Raw genomic sequence first — 22,791 nt, forward strand, 5'->3', positions numbered from 1 at the left:
GCTAATTTCACTTGGCAGGTTAGCTGCACTACCAAAGCAATTTAAGCTGTATTTGATAACACAGAGGTTATTATGATCAGTTTATATGATTGGGACATTTGTTAATCGGCTTAATATATATCTATGAATATTATGCAAGACATATCTACTTCAGTTTTCTTCTTAGGAACTTTAACTTGAGTAATCACTCATTATTCTCATGCAAATTAGGATTTTATCCTAGCTATCAAAGATAATAAACATGAATATTAAGTTATAACATATATATTTATTTACTTTCTTTTAAGGTAAAAATGCACATCAAATCACCAACTGATTTTGAATGGTTAAAGCAGTCTAGATTTTATTTCAAGGAGGATTTCGATCAAGTCTTTGTATCCATTACAGATGTAGATTTTATTTACCAAAATGAATTCCTGGGTTGCACTGATCGTCTGGTTATAACACCTCTTACAGACAGGTTAGAAACACAGTTATACGTCATAAATACTTTTTACATATATAGTGTTTATTTAACATAATATCTTCAAAGAGAATCATTCCAAATTAATTCCTGTGTGGGCTAGGTCATTGATGAAAGTCTTTCTTACATAACCTCACTAATCATTACATCTCACCTAGTCATTCCTAGAAGAGTTTTATCACTTCATAGTCTTAAAAGGTTTAGTAACAGAACTGAATAATTTTAAGATTATATGGTAGATTATATTTTAGCAGTATTTCTATTATGAAGATAAGATTAGGTCAAATATTTTAACCTCTGTAACAAAGGATTCTATAAGGGTTTTGTTACTACCAATGTCTGAAAGTCTAAGACAACCGATCACTGCCTATCTTCTTATTAGTAGTGGGAAACATTTTAAATTTGTCTGTGAGAATCTAGATTTTGACAAAGTCCCTGCTGAACGTGCTTGCTATTCTCCCTCTGTAACCAGGCAATCAAACAACAACCATTAATTTTGTTTTAAATAAATGTGGATTAACTTTTTTCCTTTTTTTTTTTTTTTTTTGGTTAAAATTCTTCCTCCACGTTTTCCATTCTTGAGATGTTACTTTTGGCCAAGTCAGAAACTAAACAGCCAAAAGATACTTCACTTGCAAAAAGATCCCCTCAAGAAACAACAATAACTTCCACAATACCATTGCTATTATGTGGAATATGGGTCTGTACAGCTTTTTGGAACATCTTTATTTCTCCATCTTTATTTCCCCAGAAGAGGTGGGACTGCTATTGTGACAGCTCAGTCCATTTCTGCAGTAGACCATACTGAACCCAACAATCAAGTACTTCTTTATGCAAAAAGATAAATTCTACCCTCACATTTGTCTTGACCCCAGTACACCCTTAGGAGTAAAACCTTCATTCACTTACGTTTCCTATTAGTTAACAGAATCACATAGAAAACATCAAGGTCCTTACAGTGAAAATTTGGTGTAATATATTGCAGTGATTCAAGCTAAATCGTATCAACTAGTTAGTTATTAACCTCTATTTTCTACTCTATTTATTGCTGATTAAAGACAAAAATACATTTGTTAGAAAAGTACTCAAATTTGAGTATTTAGGGTTGATTTGACAGTGAAGATACCCCTTCATTTGCACAGAAACTTTGTCATTTTAATTCCTTGAGCATTACTCTGCTGTGACTTAATGTGACTGAAAATCATAGCTAAGGATCACACACACAGCTAAAACAGCAATCTAGACTCTTTAAGACTACACCCTCTCCCCCCCCCCAAAAAAATTAAAATTGTCTTTTAAAATTTTTACCCATAATTATGGCAGGGGTCATATAGACTTATTCTTTTACACTTCGTGATTTAGACAAATGTAACCTAACCTAATGAATTGTATAAAGATTAAGATACTGCCAAAAATGATGAAGTAGCACCATTCAACAGCAGAATCTATTTATTATAGCTTCAAAAAGAGTTAATTACAGTTAAATTCCTTTGTGGTGTGCATTAATGTATTAACTTATCGAATATTCACAGTTTGTAATGAACTAGATAAAGACCAGATAAATACTTTTTGGTTGTACATGTAATATTTAAATGCTGTGTTTCATGACTTTTACCACTCTGATCTTCCTGAACTCAGTGAAATCGATGGAACTGCTTTATGAAGAAGTGATGCAAGAATATAGCACATAGATTGTTTTTTATGTTTGCATATGCATATATATGTGTAAACATACATATAATTTAATAAATCAATATGATTTAACATTTATAGGTGCTATATAACTTTAGCTCAGGCTTTGGGAATGAACATGGGAGGAGCTCCAGCAGGACCAGCTGGAACTGGTAAAACAGAAACAACGAAAGACATGGGAAAGGCTCTGGGAAAATACGTAGTAGTCTTTAACTGCTCTGATCAAATGGACTTCAGAGGTTTGGGTAGGATTTTCAAAGGTAAGATTTCATAGAATCTTATTAGGGTGGAAGGGACCTCCACAGGTTATCTAGTCCCACCTCCTGCTCAGAGCAAGTGCCATTATGGCAGGTTGAAAGAACCTTATTCCTGTTGGGCTTGAGTATCTCCAAGGATAACCAAAACAATTCAGGGCCCCTGTTCAAATATTTGACCAACCTCATGGTAAAATTCTTTGTAAACATGTTGACTAGGAATTTCCCACATTGCAACGTGTCCCCTGGCTCTTCTTCCACTGTCCATCTCAGAATAGTTTGGCTCCAACTTTTCAGCTTTCAGTTCCTATGGACAGCAATAGACTTTCCCTTTAGCTTTCTTTTCAGGATGAAGAAACTGTTCTCTCAGCCTGTCCTACTCTGTCATATCCTCCAGTCCCCGGCCATCAGGGCAGCCATCTGCTGGACTTGTGCCAGTATATCAGTGTCTTTCCTCTGATGGAAAGCCTCAGACTGGACATGCTACAACTGCTATCTCTCATGTGCAGAGTAGAGGCAAACAGTGATTTCCTTCAGCCTGCTGGATATAATCTTAATGCAGCTGGTTTCATTTGTGACAAGTGCATAATTCCAATTCATGCTCAGTTGTTAAGCATGACACCCATTTCTTTTTTGCAAAACTACTTCGTAGCCAGTGAGCACCAAGTTTGTGTTGCTGCACTGAGTTATTCTGTCCCAGATAAATGAACTGTTAAACTTCATGAAGTCTTTCAGCTCATTTTGCTAAGCTATGGTATTATATGTATTGAGAAGGGGTGAATCTATTCAAATTTTTGTTTTGTTGTTTTTGCTTAATTGTCATAACAAGGAAATAATAGTGTCATAAAAGTGTCTAGAATAGTGTGTTTCTAAGTGTGTATCCCCCTCGAAAGTAAAAACCTGAATTAAAAAAACCAACCAACCAACCAAACAAACAAAAAAAAACCCCACAGGATTTTGTCACATAACATTTTAGGGCTAGTCTTTTGAAATTGTATGTCACTTATTTTGATTTTTTTTTAGATGAACAGTATTGCTTTTTGCAAAAGAATTGAATTGCTACTTTACAATAACAGGCTTCATTCGTGGAAAGATCAGTACCAAAGATCCACTGAATACCCCAACTTTTCAAAAGATTTTTCTGATTTTGATTCACTACCAACCCTTTTGTAGAACTCGACTAATAGTAATTCAGTTTGAATATAGATATGAAAATAGTCAGGTGGATTGGAGGAATATAGGCCTTGGCCACAGGCCAATAAAATTAATTATTTGGAAAAAAAAAAAAGACATGTAGTTCAGATATCTGAAATATGCATGAAGAAAAAAGAGGTAACAATTTTTCTGTCACTATTTTAGGTCTTGCACAGTCTGGATCTTGGGGATGTTTTGATGAATTTAACCGAATTGAGTTGCCTGTCCTGTCCGTAGCAGCACAACAAATTTATATTATCTTAACAGCAAGAAAAGAAAGAAAAAAGCAATTCATTTTTTCTGATGGAGACTGTGTGGATTTAAATCCAGAGTTTGGAATTTTCCTAACAATGGTAAATGTAGCAATACTTCCCTAGAAGTAACAAGTTATGCCATATACAAGTTAATTACATGACAAGGTGAAAATAACTTTCTTTTTTTTTTATGAATTAGGTGAAGCTGTTGCTGTAGAATTAGACTGAACTACCAGAACACAATATAAATAGTTGTTCATGAATTGCTTGCCTTAATTTTTGCTTTGATTATTCCTAAGGTTCAGTGCATTACATCCCCTCTACTGTATTGCAATTCATTATGTAGTGTACTTAAAAGTTTGGCCAAACTTCACAAATTCTCTGTGAATGAAAAGCTTTAACAGTATTAGTAAGAAAGATACTGTAGGGGAAAAAAAGAGGACCTTCAATTAAGCCTGGAGATACAGGAAATATTTTTCAAGGAGATATGTCTTGTCTAACGGGCACTTTATATGCATAAATAATAAGAATTGTAAAGCTGATTTACAGACCATAAGTACAATGATTCTGGAATAAACTACTCCCCTTGTACTGTGGTGACAACAGGTCTTTTCAAAACCTATTGCAAAAAACAATCAGACCCTTTCATTTGCTGATACAGGATGTGTCTAAACATATCCACAATGCTAGATGTCCAGTTTTGGCCTTCTGTGGTAGAGGTGTCCATTCTGGTCTGTGTGTCAATCCTGGATTTAGCACAGGCATTATGACAGTACTGTGTCCTGCATTCTGGGTGTCATTTATGAGATACATTGTTCCCTTTCTTATAATGTCAACTTGTGAAAAATTCTTGCAGTATATATCCATATATATCCAAGATAGGTTGTACATCTGAATGGATAATCTACAGAAAAAAAGACATGCAAGGCAGTAAAACATAATTTTAGACAGGCAGTTACCAACCATTACTCCAGGGCTGAAACACAAACTCCTGGATTTAGATGAACTTTCAGGATATTCTGTCACGTTGCCACGGGATTCCTGAGGCTTTGCAGAACCAATTCCTGTAATTTCATAGGCAGCAGGGTATTTTCAAATGTATGTTTCCTAATGCCAAGGCAGATGGAAATTAAAATACTCATTTGCATGTTCAAGTGCAGGATAATAAGGAGGCCATAAATATATTGACCACTTCTAATTTTGTAAATGTCAACTGTTTTATGTTAGAGGTATTCCTCGTGTTTGCAGCAAGGTTCAGGAAAACCTCTATTAGTCAGAATTTCTTAGTCATTGACACTGTATTCCATATGACTTTGTTGTGAAGTTTTCATGTTTTAATTTTGTTGAATGTGTTATTTTTACTGCTGTTACAAAATATTCTCTGCTTATTCTTGAATTATTATTAAAATCATTTCTATCACTAAAAGAATTCCAGTTTCTTATGTGATTCTTAAGCAGATGGATTTACTCACAATTAAACATTCAGTGAAAGTCTGTATTTTAAAAACAAACTTTAGACACAAGAAATATAGAAAAGAACACCCTTATATTTCTTCATTGTAAACTGCTTATTATTCTTTTTTCTTGGTTCTTGCTAGTTACTGAATCTTTAACACGTCAGAAGACCTACCTCTTCTGCACAATGTATAGAACTTCCTCTTCCCTGAATGCTTATGGTTTGACCAGTGTCAGTCAAGCATGTATTTATTCTTCAGTTACCAGAAATTTCTCCATAATTACTGTTTTCCTTATGAACTATCATTTTATTAGAATTACCTTGCTACTGAGAGGTCAATGTTTCTTCTGGAAATACAGTAGAAGCAATCAACCAAGTAGATTTTATTCCATAAAATTTTAAAATTATATTTGCTGGCTTGCATCTGCAGTTATAACACCATTATGCATAGGGTATTTAATTCATAGTTCAGTTGAAGTTTATTGTGACAAGGGTATTAACTGAATAGATCCAGGCATTTGTGCTTAAATTTACTTTTCTTGAACAATAAGAAAAATGCTATTTTGACTATTGTAAATAATAATGCAGTGTGTCTTCTTATATAGAATCCTGGATATGCTGGACGTCAAGAACTGCCAGAAAATCTAAAAATTCAGTTTAGAACCGTTTCAATGATGGTTCCAGATAGACAGGTACAATTAATGAGTGAACTGAAAGAAAAAATGTTTTTATTTGACTCTTTCACTTTCCTTATCTATCTTCAGAAAAAATAATTTCTAAAAACTTTTTTTTATTATTTTAGATAATTATAAGAGTTAAGCTTGCAAGTTATGGATTCATTGACAATGTGATATTGTCTCAGAAATTCTTTGTTCTTTATAAACTTTGTGAGGAGCAGCTCACTAAGCAGGTAATGTTATGCATTCTGTTCCTCTTTGTTTTTGTATATGTATATGTAAATGTTTTTTACATAAAACACATGCTCCAGTTTTGGTTTGTGCAGGTTTTTTTCCTGAAGAATCACTTTTATGCTTCTAAAAAAATATTGAAGTAATTAAAATATAATTCAAGCATGTTTATATTAAAATTTATGAACAAATAACCATGTTAATTCATGTATGTGTAGTCAGATACCCACGTTTTTCTAATTGTTAAAAATGTTAGCTTTCAGTTCCATATATATGAAATTCTCTGCCTAAACGTGGTAGTGAGGGAAAATTAACCTGGTGATGTCCCTTTTCTGTAAGAATTAGTGAAGTCTAGAGAAAGCATTCGGAGTTTGGAAACTGCAGGAGGAATGTCTCGAGTTCGATTTAAGTCGCAGTGCTGCTCTGCAGTGCACAGAACTGCTTTCATCTGAGGTCTAGGGTTTAAGTTTCCTCAGTCGGAAAGTCCCAGTCTGGAATGGAACTATTGTTTTTTTTTGAACACTGCTACAAAGAGCTAAAAAATACCTGCTATATGGGTTTGTAAATGATGAAGTCAATGAAATTTGAAGTAGAAAACTTACACTACCTCCCTCCCTTCCTGAAAATAGTATTATTGTCCTTCATTTATTTTAATAGAATAATTCCTCAACAGCAAGAATTCCTGTGTTAGCTACCTTTTCCAGGCAGGGTAACTACACTATAGGAGGTGGTTAGTAAGGCAAGGTTTGATATACTGATGAAATAAAGCTATAGAACTCATTACTGATGCATAAGCCTTTTTCTTCACCCTCTTCTAGGTTCATTATGACTTTGGTCTGAGGAATATCCTGTCAGTACTTAGGACTCTTGGATCTCAAAAGAGGGCCAGACCAAATGAAAGTGAATTAAGTATTGTTATGAGAGGGCTAAGAGATATGAATCTTTCTAAGCTGGTAAGAATCTAACTTAAGATTTTAGCGCCATATTATACGCAAGACTACTAGTAATTTCTTTTTCTTTTTTTTTTTTTTTTGGAGAAGTTGAGAAAAAAGCTAAAACACCCCTTTCTTTTAAAAAATGAAAAGTGATAAACATATTATCATTAAATGCTAGTAAATGTTTATTAAACTTTAAAACAGTAGTTAGGGCTCAATGTTCAAATAAGTTAATATTGGTTTAGCTGTGGGTATGACATTTTACATACTGACTTGTGTATTGACTGATTACTGTACTATAAATAAACTGAATAATTTGAATGTGAACTAAATTAATCTTTTAAAGTATGCCTGCTCAACAATGCATGTTTATACAGTTGCCAGTAATGCAAGTCCTCAAGTAATGAAGTACGTAGTGTTCAGTCCAGTTAGCACATGCATAACAATCATGCGCCAAAGATTTCTAGTTAATTATCAGTCTGTTTCAATCAGGTTTTGCTTTATCAATTACTGTAAAAGCAGTAGAAAGTAAGAACAGAGTTAATATATAGACAAACAAATAGCATGTATGCATATATCTCAGTGAGTACACCTTGGGGATATATTTTTGTCAATAAATGTTGCCACATGTCTAAAATTATGGGTGGTATTTTTGTGGAAATATCATAGCCATAATAACTTTAAAAAAATAGGCAAGACAAGAATTTTTGTACATAGAAACAGTATCTTCTGCTAGAACAGCTGAAAAATGTAGAAAAAAACAGGTCTGTATGTACACATGATTTTGTTCAGGGTTAGTGTAGAAGCAGTGTGCTTCAAAATTAAACAGAGCTTGGGAACAGTTGATTATAGTGTCAGTAGATAAGTATCAGTTAGATTCTGTACACAAAAAAAAAAAAAAAAAAACACCAAAACCAAACAAACAAAAACCAGTTGCTGCCTGTATGCCTTTAAATTGAAGACAATATTATATGGAAAGGGGAAAAGTGTATGTACTGAACGTGGAGATGACTAGGGAGCAGAGATTCTAGTGTGTCATAAATCCAATGTATGCATCAAATTTGTGGGTTTGATATCCAGCAGGTGTAAGAATTCTACCTTCAACACATTTTTTAAAAGGTTTTTGGAGGTGTCCTTTAAGTATTAGGATTCAAAAATCATACATGTAGTGAATGTTTTAAATGTAGAATTTTGCCTTTTTTTTTTTTTTTTTTTCCAGAGATAGTGTGAGTTTTTTGGGTAGACAGGGGCTTGTTTAGTTCCACCAATATAGTCACCATAAAGGCATTTGCATTGAATGAAGTGTTGTTTGTTGTAGGAATTGAAAGCACATAATCCTGGTATTTTTATGGTTCTATTACAGAGGTATTGAATTTAGTGGTAGTGGAAATACCTTGACAAATTTAGCATTTTTTGCTCAGGTACAGACTAAATCTATTTTATGCTTTTTGGACTTCAGGGAGTTTGCTTTTGGTGAAGTGCTTGGTAATGCTGGGAGGAAAACTATTTAAGGACTGGAAAAGGAAGTTATGGGAAGGTTTCTTTCCAGATAGCATGTTCTGTCCAATATATGCTGTGACTGTTGGGGGATTTTACAGATAGATTCGGTGTGTACTCAGTGGGAAATTTCTTTCAGTTTTGAATTTATTTTTCTCATGGCATGGATGACAATATCAAAATGCTATCGCCTTATTGACCTATCCTGTTGGTAGTATGCATTTATGAACAGAGGCATCTGTATTTAGAAAATATATTCTTACTGTTTATTACTTTACAGTAGAGATTAATTTTGGATTTTGGTTTGAGAAGTTTGGATAACCATTCTTTAAACACTTAATAACTTTTTTGTTTGTTTGTTTTTCTTTCCAGATAGATGAAGATGAGCCTTTGTTTCTCAGTCTTATCAATGATCTATTTCCGGGGTTGCAGTTGGACAGTAGTACATATATGGAGCTACAGGATGCAGTAGCTAATCAGATTGAAGAGGCAGGATTGATTAACCATCCACCATGGAATCTTAAGCTTGTTCAGGTAAAACATTTTTTTTTTCCTAAAATCTTTTTAACAAACAGAAGTCAGAACACCATTTTAATGGTTAAATCTCTGTCTCATTCAAGGACCTGTGCTCTTAATAATGGAATAAAATAAAGGTTGTGTGTAGACCACACTAAGGAATAATAATCTAAGGGTCATTTTTTTGTTATTATTATTACTTTGTTAAATTATTCAGAAGAAAAAAAAAATGTTAAAGCATGCTGTTAACCCATCCTTTCCCAGATACGGTAGTGCATCTAAGCTATTTGAATGCAGAAATGAAGCACATAAATGGCTCTCTAAACATGAGTTTCTTAGGCTAGAGTAGGGATGGTAGGGCATAAGAATAGTTGGGAGGCATTTTGAAGGCCAAGGCAGAAAATAAATAGTGACAAGAAACAAAGCCAGGGCACAACTTCTGCTACACAGGGAATGAGAGCTAAAAGACCTATCATAGGGCAAAGAAAAAAAGAAGAGGTGTGTTTTCATGACTTAAATACGTTTCTGTAATGAAGGATGGTCTTCATGATGGGTTTGAGCAGACATTATAGGAAACAAAGACTCAAACCTTATGTGAGAAAGAACCTGTATTGTTGGGTAATCATTCAGCTTAGCCGTATTGGATTAAAAGAGATAAAGTATGTGTAGAAGCCTCAGGCAGTCTTAGTATATGCTACGACAACCTTATTTGAAGCTATGACAAGGTTAAGTATGCAAGTGAGCATGCAGGAGGTACTGTAAAATGAAAGAACCAAAAGATAGAAGATTGTTAAGGTGTTCCGAAAATCTAATTATTTTTGATTTAGAAATATTTATAAGACATTATGTTCAATAAACTAATGATTTAATAGTTAAACCATGATTTTGGATTATGGTAATTTTTTGTTTAGTGTGGGTTAATCATATGGCATATTGCTGATTAATGGGTATATAGTTATTTAATAGGAAGGCCTTGAAGTGCTAGGTTTGTTCATAGGCTGTACAGTCTTCATATATAAAAACCTGCAGGAAGTGCTGTGCCTATGTCTATTTCATACACTCAAGATGTTTTAGCACTTTACTGCTTAGTTATTTGTGTGTTAAATATTTTGCTACTATTCATTTTTTTCCTTTTGAGTAATACAGAAAATCCTTTTTAAAATCTGGTTAAAAAAACAAAATGTTGAGTTGCTTTGAATAGGTTAGGCAAGATTTAGTTCGATAAACTGTTTCATAGTAAACTTGGTGCTTTACATATTAGGACAATTCCACAACACACTGCAAATCAACAAACACAAGCTGGTTTCAGTTCTGAGCACATTATGTTCTATGTCTAATATATTTACAATCACTGACTATCAAACATATTAAATGCAAGCCAAAATCTTCCAAAAGCTTATTTCTCAAAACATTTTGATTTTTAATAGTTGTATGAAACTTCTCTAGTACGTCATGGATTGATGACACTTGGACCTAGTGGATCTGGAAAAACAATGGTCATAACCATATTAATGAGAGCAATGACAGAATGTGGACAACCTCATAGAGAAATGCGAATGAATCCCAAAGCTATAACAGCTCCTCAGATGTTTGGAAAACTAGATGCTGCAACTAATGATTGGACAGATGGAATATTTTCTACACTGTGGAGGAAAACACTGAAAGCTAAAAAGGGTATGTAAATACTTTGTGTGGGGTGTCATAAAAATACCTCTTAAATGACATATTGAAAAAAGAATCTTGAATTTGCAGATGTGGTCTGCAGATGTGATTTGCAGATGTCCTTTCTTGAAAACAACTATAGAGAACATAGCCAATGTTACAATTCACTTCTCAAGAAAGGGCAAGAGTTTAAAAAAATATTGTTTCAGTATTATATCTATATAAAAACTGTTTGTTTCCTTGCCACTCTAGTTCTATAATGCAGATGGAGGCTGCAGATGGAGACTTGAAGGCTGATAAAATACAGTGAAGATTTACTGATAGAATCATAGAATCATTATGGTTGGAAAAGACCTTAAAAAAAGGGAATTCCTCTAGGGAACCTTCCCAAAACGAGGTTCTTTTCTTAAAATGGACATGTTGAACTGTTTGGTTTTTGGTCTTTGATGTTGAAATGGGTTTACATAGCAAGGTTTTAGTAGCAGGGGATCTGCAGGGCTGACCTATATGAGAAGAAGCCAGGGACTCTACTGTGCTGGACGTGGCCAGTTTTATCTGGAAAAGAACCACCACAGGACATGGCTGAGACTATCAGTGAAAATGGTGGTGTCTTTGTGGTAATATATTTAAGAAAGGGCAAAACACTGCTCAGGCTGTGAGGAAGAAAAAGAGAAACAATCCTTTGAGCGCCAAGGTCGGTGAAGGAGGGAGAGGAGGTACTCCAGACACCAGAGCAGATATTCCATGCAGCCCAATGGAGAGGACCATGCCAGAGAACACTGCAAGTGGATATGCTCTGAAGGAACTGCAGCCCATGGAGAACCCATGTTGGAGCAGGCTTACCCTGAAGGACCGCAGCCTGTGGAGAGGACTCATGCAGGAGCAAATTTTCTTGAAGAACAAGGATCCATGGCAAGGATCCGCATTGGAACAGGGAGAAAGTGTGAGGAGGAAGGAATGGCAGAGAGGAACTGTTATGAACTGATCATAACACTCATTATCTGTATCGCATATGCTGCACAGGGTGGTGGTGGAGGAAGGAAGAAGAGTTAGATGGGTTGGGAAGGAAGGAGTGAAGTTGAGCATGGACTAGAAAGGGGGTGGAGGAAAAGTTTTTTTTGTTTGTTTGTTTTTTGTCTTTCTCATAATCCAATTCTATATTAATTGGCAATAAATTAGAATTAGAATAGTTCAACTGAAAGGGACCTAGAAAGATTGAGTCCCACTGCCTGACCAATTCAGGGCTAAAAGAAGTTAAAATATTTTATTAAAGGTGCTTAAGCACCCTCACGGTAAAGAAACTTTTCCTAATGTCCAGTCTGAACCTCCCCTAGCACAGCTCTGTGCCGTTCCTAAACATCCTGTCATTAGTTCCCAGGGAGAAGAGACCGACACCTCTCTCTCCATTTCCCTTCCTCAGGAAGTTGTAAAGAGCAATGAGGTTGCCTCTGAGCCTTCTTTTTTTCAAATCAAAGTGTCCTCAGCCCTTCCTCATATGACCTATCTTCTGGCCCTTCTAACAGCTTCGTTGTCCTCCTCTAGATGCATTCAAGTATCTTATCATAGAATCATAGAATATCCCGAGTTGGAAGGTACCCATAAGGATCATCAAGTCCAACTCCTGGCACCGCACAGGTCTACCCAAAAGTTTAGACCATGTGACTAAGTACACAGTCCAATCACTTCTTAAATTCAGCAGGCTTGGTGCAGTGACTACTTCCCTGGGGAGCCTGTTCCAGTGTGCAACCACCCTTTCGGTGAAGAACCTCTTCCTGATGTCCAGCCTAAACTTCCCCTGCCTCAGCTTAACACCGTTCCCATGAGTCCTATCACTGGTGTTTACGGAGAATAGGTCACCTGCCTCTCCACTCCCCCTCGTGAGGAAGTTGTAGACTGCGTATCTTAATATCCTTTCTATAAATAGTAATTTTATATATTAATTTTCCCCAAGTCAAGTCTATTTTTCATGATGGTAGTTGGCAAGTGATCTCTATCTTTACCTCAACCCATGAGCATTTTCGTCTTATTTTCTCACCCTGTCCTGTTGAGGAGGGAGAGTGAGAAAGTGGTTGGCTGGGTGTCCAGCAGCCAGAAAAGGCAAAATGTACATTATAAAGATATGAAAAAGCCCTCATTTGCTTCTTTCAAAAATGGCATCTTAACTGGGTGTTCAAGTAATATAGTAATGAGTATGTGTGGAGACAGCAGAATTTACAGTAAGCAAAATTTATTTTTATACATTATTTAAGTTCTGAGGCATTTTCAATGTTCTTTAAGCATGAGGATACGAACCATGTATTTTTTTTTTTTTTTTTCCAGGTGAAAATGTGTTTCTGATTTTAGATGGTCCTGTAGATGCAATCTGGATTGAGAATCTAAATTCAGTTTTGGATGATAACAAGACCCTCACTCTAGCAAATGGAGATCGAATTCCTATGTCCCCTACATGTAAGCTGTTATTTGAAGTCCACAACATTGAGAATGCCTCTCCAGCCACAGTTTCTCGAATGGGTATGGTCTATATCAGTTCCTCTGCCCTCAGCTGGAGACCGATATTGCAAGTAAGATTACCATTGCTGGCTACTCCTAACTTTACCTTGTTATATATTTATACAGAAGAATAATGTGGATGTTTTTCAGGCATGGCTGAAAAAACGTTCTCCTCAAGAAGCTGAAGTTTTACAAAGTTTGTATGATAGAATATTTGAACCAGCATATACGTATATGAAACTAAACCTTAATCCCAAAATGGAGCTTCTGGAATGTAACTACATTATGCAGGTAAAACAGATACTGTGTAAGTCTGTATGAATTGACATAGTAAGTGTGGAAAAATAGCAAAATGAACATTCGATATCAATAAAATTTCATTTGAAAAGATTGTTTCTGACATAGGAAACCACAACCTCAGTATTTCTTTCTTAGGGAATACAAGAGGAACTGTTAGGGGTGTGCAAAATAAACTTTTACTTCTCCTTATTGCTTTCTATATAGGCTAATCTTCTGTTGACTGGATTTTGCAAGCTTTAGAAGGTTTTCAGAAGTACGTGTTTTTTAAGCTTGTGGTCTCATTCCAATTCTTTAAATACCAAACATATTGCTGTAAGGGTCAGACCAACCTTACTGGTACTGTCAGCAGAGACAGCAAAGAATAATTCTAATTATCTTTTTATCCAGATGTAGTAGCTATGATCCTGTCAGTCAATGTTTCCAAGTTCAGCATAATAATTTTTGCTTCTCCCTTCCTATCAATTGCAGTTCTTCCTTGAGTGGGATCAAATCAGTGTTTTATTATTAATAAAAATTATTTGCTTGGTGGATATTGCAAGATTGCAAGTCCTATACTGCATGTCTCCAGCTGATTTGTTTATGAATCAGTTGTCATGTGCAGATTCTAAGTCTCCAGACTCTGCATTGGTCCATGTAATCTCAGCTTTATATTGACAGTCTCATTAAAAAAAAAAAATCAGTAGCGACTTTGAATAAGAGAGTAGACAAGGTAATATTTTGGCTAACACTACAATTAATATTAAAGTACCCAATTAGAACCTAGTATCTCTTTACTGTCCATTAGGGATTTAGCTTCAGATGTTCAATAGTTGGAAGTATTTTGCTGCAAATTAATAGCCACAATTGATGCTGCAAAGATTAACTACGTGCAGTATCAAATGGAATTAAGTTATCTATGGAATTGAAGACCACAGGCAGAAACTATGTAATTCATTCATTTATGATGATAAAAAAAAAGTAGATGTGTTCTCCACAAATTTTCTACAAAGAGAGAATATTTTTTTCTTCTGCATTTTTTATCTGTGAGACCTTTGAATTCATGTAGTATTTTTTTCTTTTTTTAGTGTTGATTGCTTGCACTTCCCGAATAGGGAAATATTTCCCTGATTTAACCTGTATTGAATATTTCTTCCTGTGATGCAAATCTCTAGTTTCTGTCACAGGTGTGACAGTAAATAACCCACACTGGATCTCCATGCTGGTGCTTACCTAAGATCTAGTGAGATCAGACCTTTTACACTACTTGATAACTTTATACATTCAGACACTCACTTGCTTCCACCCTCCAGTATTATGTTCAATTCCTCTTCCCAGCAGGGATTTTGCTCTTGGTGTGGGAGGCTTCGGCAAAAAGTCTCATTAGTTCTGTGCTGAGCAGCCACTTGCAGCTACCAGGATCGGGCATTACTTGACAAAAGTCCCTTGGCATTATTCAGCTTTTTCTCTCTGATCTCTACAGGATCTTCCCCCACTTCCAAGTTCTTTCCTCCAACCATGATCTTAACATCCTTCTTTCTGCACTCCCTTTTTTCCAAGACTACTTCATTTTGGGAACCCTTTTTCTTCCGTACCACCTCTTCTTCCCCAAATTTCAAGGTCCCACTTTTCCCATAAATGGTCTAAGAAGCACTGTACCTGATCGGCTTCCTGACTGGTGCATCTACCTCATGTCTTTTTACTAACTGCAGGATTCAGGATATTCCAATTTTGTTTAGCCCAGGTATTATCAAAAATTACACCCCAGATCAGTTGCAGGTAGCAGACTTGTACCCGAGAGTTCAGAAGTCAAGTTTTGAATGTTCACCCACTCAAACACATGTACCCGATTATCTGTTTTTTGTTAGCATTCACTGTTAACGGTGTTTTTCTTTTGTTTGCCCCAATCCTAAGGGTATAATTACCTTATAATAGTATTATGTAAAAGTGATTCCACTGTTGCCTTCCTTCTTGCAATTTCCACTGTCTTTGATTTTCTAACTATATATATATTCTACTGTTTATCCTAGATTTTTTTTTCTGCTGTTTTTTACTTTTATATTTGCGTTTTGACTGTTCACCTTCCTCTGACCCACCTCATTACATTGACAAACGAAATTTACCTTAGAAGATTCATGTAGTTTTTGTTTAGGGATATCCTGTCTTATAAGCCTATTGGAAAAGTCAATTAACTTGTAGCTAAGGATGGTCTGATTGATACGGTCTGCCTGAAGGAGCAAAGGTGTTCAGTGGAGTTCTTTACCAGAGATTTTCATGTAACTAAGCAGTCATAGCAGAAGACAGGCAGTTATTTACAGCTAAATAATTGATCACATGAAAGGAAATCAATGATTAAAGTAAAGGATCAGTTTTTACAAAGGAGAGATGTTACCACTGGTCCTGAGGTACCCGTGCAGGGATTAGTTCTGTTCAAAATGTCCATTAAAAACTTGGAAAAGTTGTAGGTGAAGAAGTTTACTGATGACACTAAATTATTGAGGGTGGTAAGGACAAAACAGCTAACCATGAAGAACTATAGACAGACTTTATGGGACTGAATAAATAGGTAATAAAATGGCAAATGAAATTCATGAAGGGGCTTGCACAGGATAAAACAAACTGTTCAGTGCCATATATAGCACACCAATGGAACATCTTGCCAAAGGGTGTTATGGATGGTAAAAGTTTATGTACGTTCAAGAGCAATCCTGATATTTTCATGGTAGAAAAATCTATAGAGGACTAATAAACCTAGAAAAAGTGTATTTGGTACAGAAAGACCTAAGTTGCACAGAGTACCAGCAGGAAGTACCACTGTCAGTACCACTGCAACCCAAGAAAGTACCACTAGGATGTATCATATTTTTTGTTTGTTTTTGGTCTTCGAAAAGAGTCCACTTGGTATTTTCATCTGATCTGTTACAACCATTTGTGGTATTTTTATGAGTCAGTTTATCTTTATCTGTTTTCTTTCTTAAAAAAATATATATATATTGTTACAGAATACTGCTAAGAGCCAAAGCATCATGTAAAACTTTGCAATTGTGCTTATGTTTGAGGGGACAAACAGATTATGTTCAGATAAACTGGGACAAAGCCTGTATCTGCAATAATTAGATAACATATCAATCATCTCCCAAAGAAAAGTAGTGGCATTATTTTAACGTTATTAACTATAATTGATATTGGTTAATCATCTTTTTTAAACTGGGTTTTAAATTAATAAAAAGTATTCTAACTACTTATGTCCTTAGGCTGCATTTTATATATATAATGTGTATATATATGTATATGTATATATTACTACATTACTTCCTACTTCAGTATGAGATTGAGATCCAAAATAGCATAAAGAATACTAATTCCAGAAGCTGACTGAAAATCTGATTCTCTGTTAGAAAGAAATATTTTGAAGCAATGTATTTGACACTGATTTGTACTGAAAGGAAATATGAGTGATGTTCTGTAAGACAGTCAAAATAAACATCTGGTTTTGTGAGTGATGACATAGATAGCAAGTTACTAGATTTCTGGAATCCAGTTCCTTAAAAACAGAGGGAAGCAATCATAAAATTGGATATTTAGAAGTTTTTTGTTTGTTTGTGTGGTTTTTTTTGTTTGTTTTGTGTTTGTTTTTTTTTTTTACACAAAATGGAAGTTAATGTGCTATATGCAATATTTGACTATAATTTAAATAAATACATTGGAAAGTAACTGAAAATTCTTCCACGCTTAAAAGAATTTTAATGCAAGAGATGCTTTGAGGAATTTTCAGAATTGAGGAGGCACATACATTATAATATTTAATTAAGGCCACCTAGTTTTGGAGTTCTGAATATCCCACTAGGTATTATAAATACCCTTAAAATGTTGTTCTGTTACTCTAGATCTTAAGTTACATTATCAGGTAGGCATAATTTAAAAGGATATTTGACTAGCAAAGTACTTAAGTAATTTTGAAAATTTTGTCCAGGTTTATATAAATATAAATAAATAAGTTAACAATAATGATTAATAATAAAAATTGATAATAATACATTAATAAATAATAACAAATAGATTAAATATTTTTAATCTATTTTCTTGATTTTGTAGTTCTGAATTTTATATTATTCTTTGGTAATCTGTATTTTCAATTTATAATTTAAAGTTTGAATACATATAAATGCATATAAATGTAAGTATGTATGTGTAAAAATAAAAAATGATTATATAATATTTTCTTAATGCATAATACTTTACAATATTTTCAGTCTATTAATCTTCTGGAGGGCTTGATTCCATCGAAGGAAGAAGGTGGTTTATCAACTATATCTCATCTGCATAAATTGTTCTCCTTTGGAATAATGTGGAGTTTAGGTGCCCTTTTGGAGTTGGACAGCAGAGATAAACTTGAAGCCTTCATTAGAGCTCATGATAACAAATTAGATTTGCCAGAAATCCCCCCTGGCACCAGTCAAACGATGTATGAATTTTATGTTACTGATTATGGTAAGAAAAAGCATTGGCAGTCTTTTTTTATACTGGCATTTTAAAACTGAATATAGCTCATTTGAAATTTAAAATTACTAATTTAGACCTAGTTCTTTGGTAATTGAAGCACAGATTTTGACAGTACAGTAGTAACACAGATTCTGTATGCATCAGCTTTGTCAAGGTGAGATGTTAGAAACCAAGAATTGGTAGTATTGGTGGTTCATTGGTAGTATTTTTTCCTTTGTTTCTAGTTTCATTTGCACATATTTTTTTTCTCTATTAACTATCGTTAAACAGTCTACAATTTTTAGGTAATTTATGCTTAGGCTGTTCTAGCCTAAATTATTTTTATGTTTATACTTAATTTCCTCACAGCTAGAATTTTTTGATAAATATATAATCTGATTTAAATTCTACTTCATAATCATTGTTTATCCATGTATGATGATCAGCAATAAATCTTAAATTTTATGACTTCAAATAGTGTCATATTTTCCAGAAATAATTTATAGTTTAAATTACACACACAACAAAATTTACAAAGAATTTATTGTTCTTTCGTAGTATTTTCTCACATTAATGCATCTATTTCTCATTTATCCAAATCTAGATTATTTTGCAAGCAATGTTGATTTAGTGTAATCACACACAATCCATATTTTCACATTCTATACCTTTTCATCAATAAAGTAAGAACATGTTTCCAAGTAAACATTATTTTGGCCTTTTTATTTAGGAAGCTATCTATAAATTTTAGTAGTACATATATATTTAGTTGGATTCTTTTTTTTTTTTTTGTACTAACAAAATGTTGACTCTAGGAATTTATTTATTTTTATTTATTTTTTTTGTCATTTCAGGTGACTGGGAACATTGGAGTAAAAATGTTCAGGAATATGTTTATCCAACAGATAGTGTCCCAGACTACGCATCTATTCTGGTTCCAAATGTTGACAATGTCAGAACACAGTTTTTGATAAACACAATTGCAAAGCAACACAAAGTAAGTGCAGGATTACTTATTTAAGTGTATATAAATAGAAACTTACTTATAAAGTAATTGGAGTTGCAATCATTGTTCATATTCTCTGTCTCTAGTATTGCTTGCCAGCTGCATCATTATTACTCTATTTTTGTTTCCTTGACGTGAATTCTCTATACTTATTTCTGTTCAGAGAAAAAATAAAACCAACATGTTAAATATCCACTTAATAAGGCATTTTTTTCTCATAAAAGTTTAACTCCAACAATGCATCATTTTTCTTGGAGGAAGACATAAAACCTTTTCCCTAGTTGTTACACCATATTCCTCTTTCCAGTTTATGCTTTCTTGAATAGAGAAATAAGGAAAATAGACTTCACAAGTCAGCTTATGATAAACATGAAATTACTAACCTTTACTGTATTTTTTTCCTCTCAGTCAGAAAACTGTAGTTAATACCAGTAGCCATGACTACAGAAAAGGAGACTTCTTATACAGATTTTACCAATTAGGTCCAATCATGGGCCACAGACCACATCAAACAATAGTTATTTAAACATATATAGGCCTATTTGCCCAGTGGAAAATCTGGAAAAAACAAACCAACCATCACCACCACCAAAAACATTTGCATTAGCACAATGCTATTAACAGCCCTAGCAACCTGCCATGGAAACATGCCAATCTGTGAGGTACAAGTCAGTATACTCTCATCTCAATATCTGGAACCAATATTAGAAATACATCAAGTGTATGAGCCAGTGCTGGAATTTGGCTTTTCTGTGAAATTCTGGGATTTGGACACAAAACATTTTACTTGGGTTTGATGAAACTGTTCCAGAGGCCATAATTTGGCTGTCCCTTTGATGTATCAGACTATAAAAACACACAAAATCTTGATATTTAGAAACATGGTAAATCTCTGAAGGTCAATGCCTCAGAAGATATTTGTGGTGGTTTTACCCTACAAGGCAGCTGAGCTCCACCATAACTGCTCTCTCACTCCCTCTCCTCAAAGGAAAAGAGGGAGAAAATACGATGAAAAGGGCTCAAGGGTTGAGATAAGGACAGGGAGATCACTCGCCTATTATTGTCATTGGCAAAACAGACTCAGCATAGGAAGATTAATATAGTTCATTGCCTTTCACTAGAAGACAGGGCAGTAAGAACTAAAATCAAACTAAAAACACCTTCCCCCCACCCATCCTCGTCCACCTCCTCCCCCTGAGCAGCACAGGGGAACGGGGAATGGGGGCTGCGGTCAGTCCCTGGCTCTTCATCTCCACTACTCCTTCACGGTCAGTCTGACCCTGCTGCACGTGGGGTCCCTCCCACAGGATGCCGTCCTTCCCGAACTGAGCCTGCGGGGGCTGCCCACAGGCAGCAGCTCTTCAAGAACTGCTCCCACATGGCTCCATACCACGGGGTCCATCCATCAGGAGCAAATTGCACCAGCACGGGTCCCCCACAGGTGGCAGCTCCCCCCAGACTCCCTGCTCTTGTGTGGGCTTCTCTCCACGGGCTGCAGTTCCAGCCCGGGGCCTGCTCCTGCGGGGGCTCTCCATGGGCCGCAGCCTCCTCCAGGCCACATCCACCTGCTCCACCGGGGGCTCCTCCATGGGCTGCAGCGTGGAGATCTGCTCCGTGTGGGACCCATGGGCTGCAGGGGGACAGCCTGCTCCACCAGGGGCCTCTCCACAGGCCGCAGGGGAACTGCTGCTCCAGCACCTGGAGCACCTCCTGCCCACTTTCTCCACTGACCTTTCTGTTTTCAGGGTTGTTTCTCACTCCTCTCTTCCAGTTGCTGTTGTGAAGCAGTTTTTTTTCCCCTTTCTTAAATTTGCTCTCCCAGAGGTACAACCAACATCACTTACTGGCTCAGAACTGGCCAGCAGCAGGTCCCTTTTGGAGCCGACTGGAGCTGACTCTGATCTGACCTCTAGAATATCTGTTTTAAAATATCTCTTTTAGCAATTGTGTAATTGGTTTCAGGACAATACCAGGAAGAAAGAATTGTCCTTCCATCACAAGCACGTCACCAAAGATTACATTCAAATTAGACGTTCGAGACTACTTTCCATCATAAAAAAGTCTTCCCAGGGTCATACACTGCAAGAGATTGCTGCAGACTGCTGTAGTGCGTGTGTTAGAAAGTAGAAGGCATCAAGCAACGGAGAAAAAAAAAAAAGGAAAAAGAAAAAAAAAAAACAACAAAAAAACACAAGTAAACCCTCTAGTACATTCTCACTTTAATCCTTCCTATTTTGACTCAATAACTAATTTGTGTTGGAGAGTTGAAATGGGATGAAAATACATACTGTGTAACTGCATATGGAGACCCAGAAAAACTATCAGAATAATATATCCTTTAAAATTAGGCACAGAAAGTATCCCTTTCTCTAAAATAATTCTGTTATGCATACTTAGTTAATAGTTTTGATACTACTTGCACTATTTAAATGTCTATTGCAGGCAGTTTTGCTCATAGGAGAACAGGGGACTGCAAAGACAGTCATGATCAAGGCATACTTGAAGAAGTATGATCCAGAAGAACATTTGTCAAAATGTCTAAACTTTTCATCTGCCACAGAACCATTTATGTTTCAGGTAAAAATATAACTTTTAAACAAATCTTGTTTATTATGTCCTTGCTAAATATTTAAATGTACTTAATTCTGATGATAAAATAAGTGATATAGAAATAAAGTTTAAAGGAACTTTTTTTCCTCTAAGTCCCTTAAAAACTTCAGAAAATTCTATAAAAATATTTTTTTTCAGAGCAGAATAAAATATGTTAACTCATATAGATGCATGATTACTGAGTGCTTTTTCTTTATGTAATTCTAAGAATCCATTTTTTAATATTCTTCATTTATTTTTTTGCTGAAAATTTTTCATTTCTCTTTAGACTAATGATTTTTTTTTGTTTATAATTCATCATTTTTTTCCTGATTCAGTAGTTTATAATCATATATATATATAGTTTAATAATAATAATAAAAAAAAACAGATTTCAAATACTAGATCATCTTATTTCTCCTCAGTTCAGGAGTGACTAGTACAACGATCTAATCTTTAAGGGTCCTCTAGCACTGCAACTTTATAAGATTTCCCTTTCCCAAAAGAACGGCAAAAAATCCATATAAATAGACACAAATACTACAGATAGCTTTTCAAGTGGTAGAAAGGATGATTTATACCACAGCACTCTGATTCAATACTGTTTTGCTAGGATGTGATCCTGTAAGTTTAGTTGGCTTCATTACCTCTTGAAAGCAATGAATTCATGGTGAGAATGCTCTGGTAGGAGAGTAATCATCGGGGAAGATTTCTTAATTGAAAAGTCTGCTCATGAAGCAGGTTTTACAAATTCCATCCCCAAATCCAGTATTTGTTTTTAAGAAGCTAATTCAAAATGGTATTAAAAAAATGGTGAGAAATCATAACTTCAATCACACTCTCCCTCTCTTTTTTTTCCTTTTTTTTTTTTTTTTTTTTAAATTCCAAACTCATAGAACACCTGCTGGGCTTTTCTGTTATGTGTAAGATGTCTGGCCATGGTGTATATATTAAACTATGAAGCAGAATAAGGCAGGCATCCTTTCATGCATGCAAGATTAATTGAACAGTCAGTATCTTTGTCTCAGTGTCCTTCACTTAGTATATTATGGGTCCCTAGAACATTACTGTCCTGAAAAACAAAATCCAGACTTCCTCCTGTCTGGTACAGAGACAC

At 35.1% G+C, this 22,791-nt stretch overlaps 1 protein-coding gene across 1 annotated transcript in view; it reads left to right on the top strand.

Annotated features, from left to right (window-relative positions):
* Nucleotides 1-22,791, top strand: part of DNAH8 (dynein axonemal heavy chain 8) — a 137,797-nt gene that overhangs the window by 62,898 nt on the left and 52,108 nt on the right. The window contains exons 43-55 of the mRNA XM_083831975.1: nt 288-460; nt 2,237-2,415; nt 3,769-3,956; nt 5,919-6,005; nt 6,116-6,223; nt 7,040-7,174; nt 9,026-9,187; nt 10,597-10,843; nt 13,151-13,392; nt 13,472-13,612; nt 17,851-18,088; nt 18,934-19,076; nt 21,528-21,662. Coding sequence (XP_083688101.1) covers nt 288-460; nt 2,237-2,415; nt 3,769-3,956; nt 5,919-6,005; nt 6,116-6,223; nt 7,040-7,174; nt 9,026-9,187; nt 10,597-10,843; nt 13,151-13,392; nt 13,472-13,612; nt 17,851-18,088; nt 18,934-19,076; nt 21,528-21,662 — 2,178 coding nt within the window. The remainder of the gene's footprint in view (nt 1-287; nt 461-2,236; nt 2,416-3,768; nt 3,957-5,918; nt 6,006-6,115; nt 6,224-7,039; nt 7,175-9,025; nt 9,188-10,596; nt 10,844-13,150; nt 13,393-13,471; nt 13,613-17,850; nt 18,089-18,933; nt 19,077-21,527; nt 21,663-22,791) is intronic.

Source organism: Anser anser (genome assembly GCF_964211835.1).
Source record: "Anser anser genome assembly, chromosome: 3".
Taxonomy (NCBI): Eukaryota; Metazoa; Chordata; class Aves; order Anseriformes; family Anatidae; genus Anser; species Anser anser.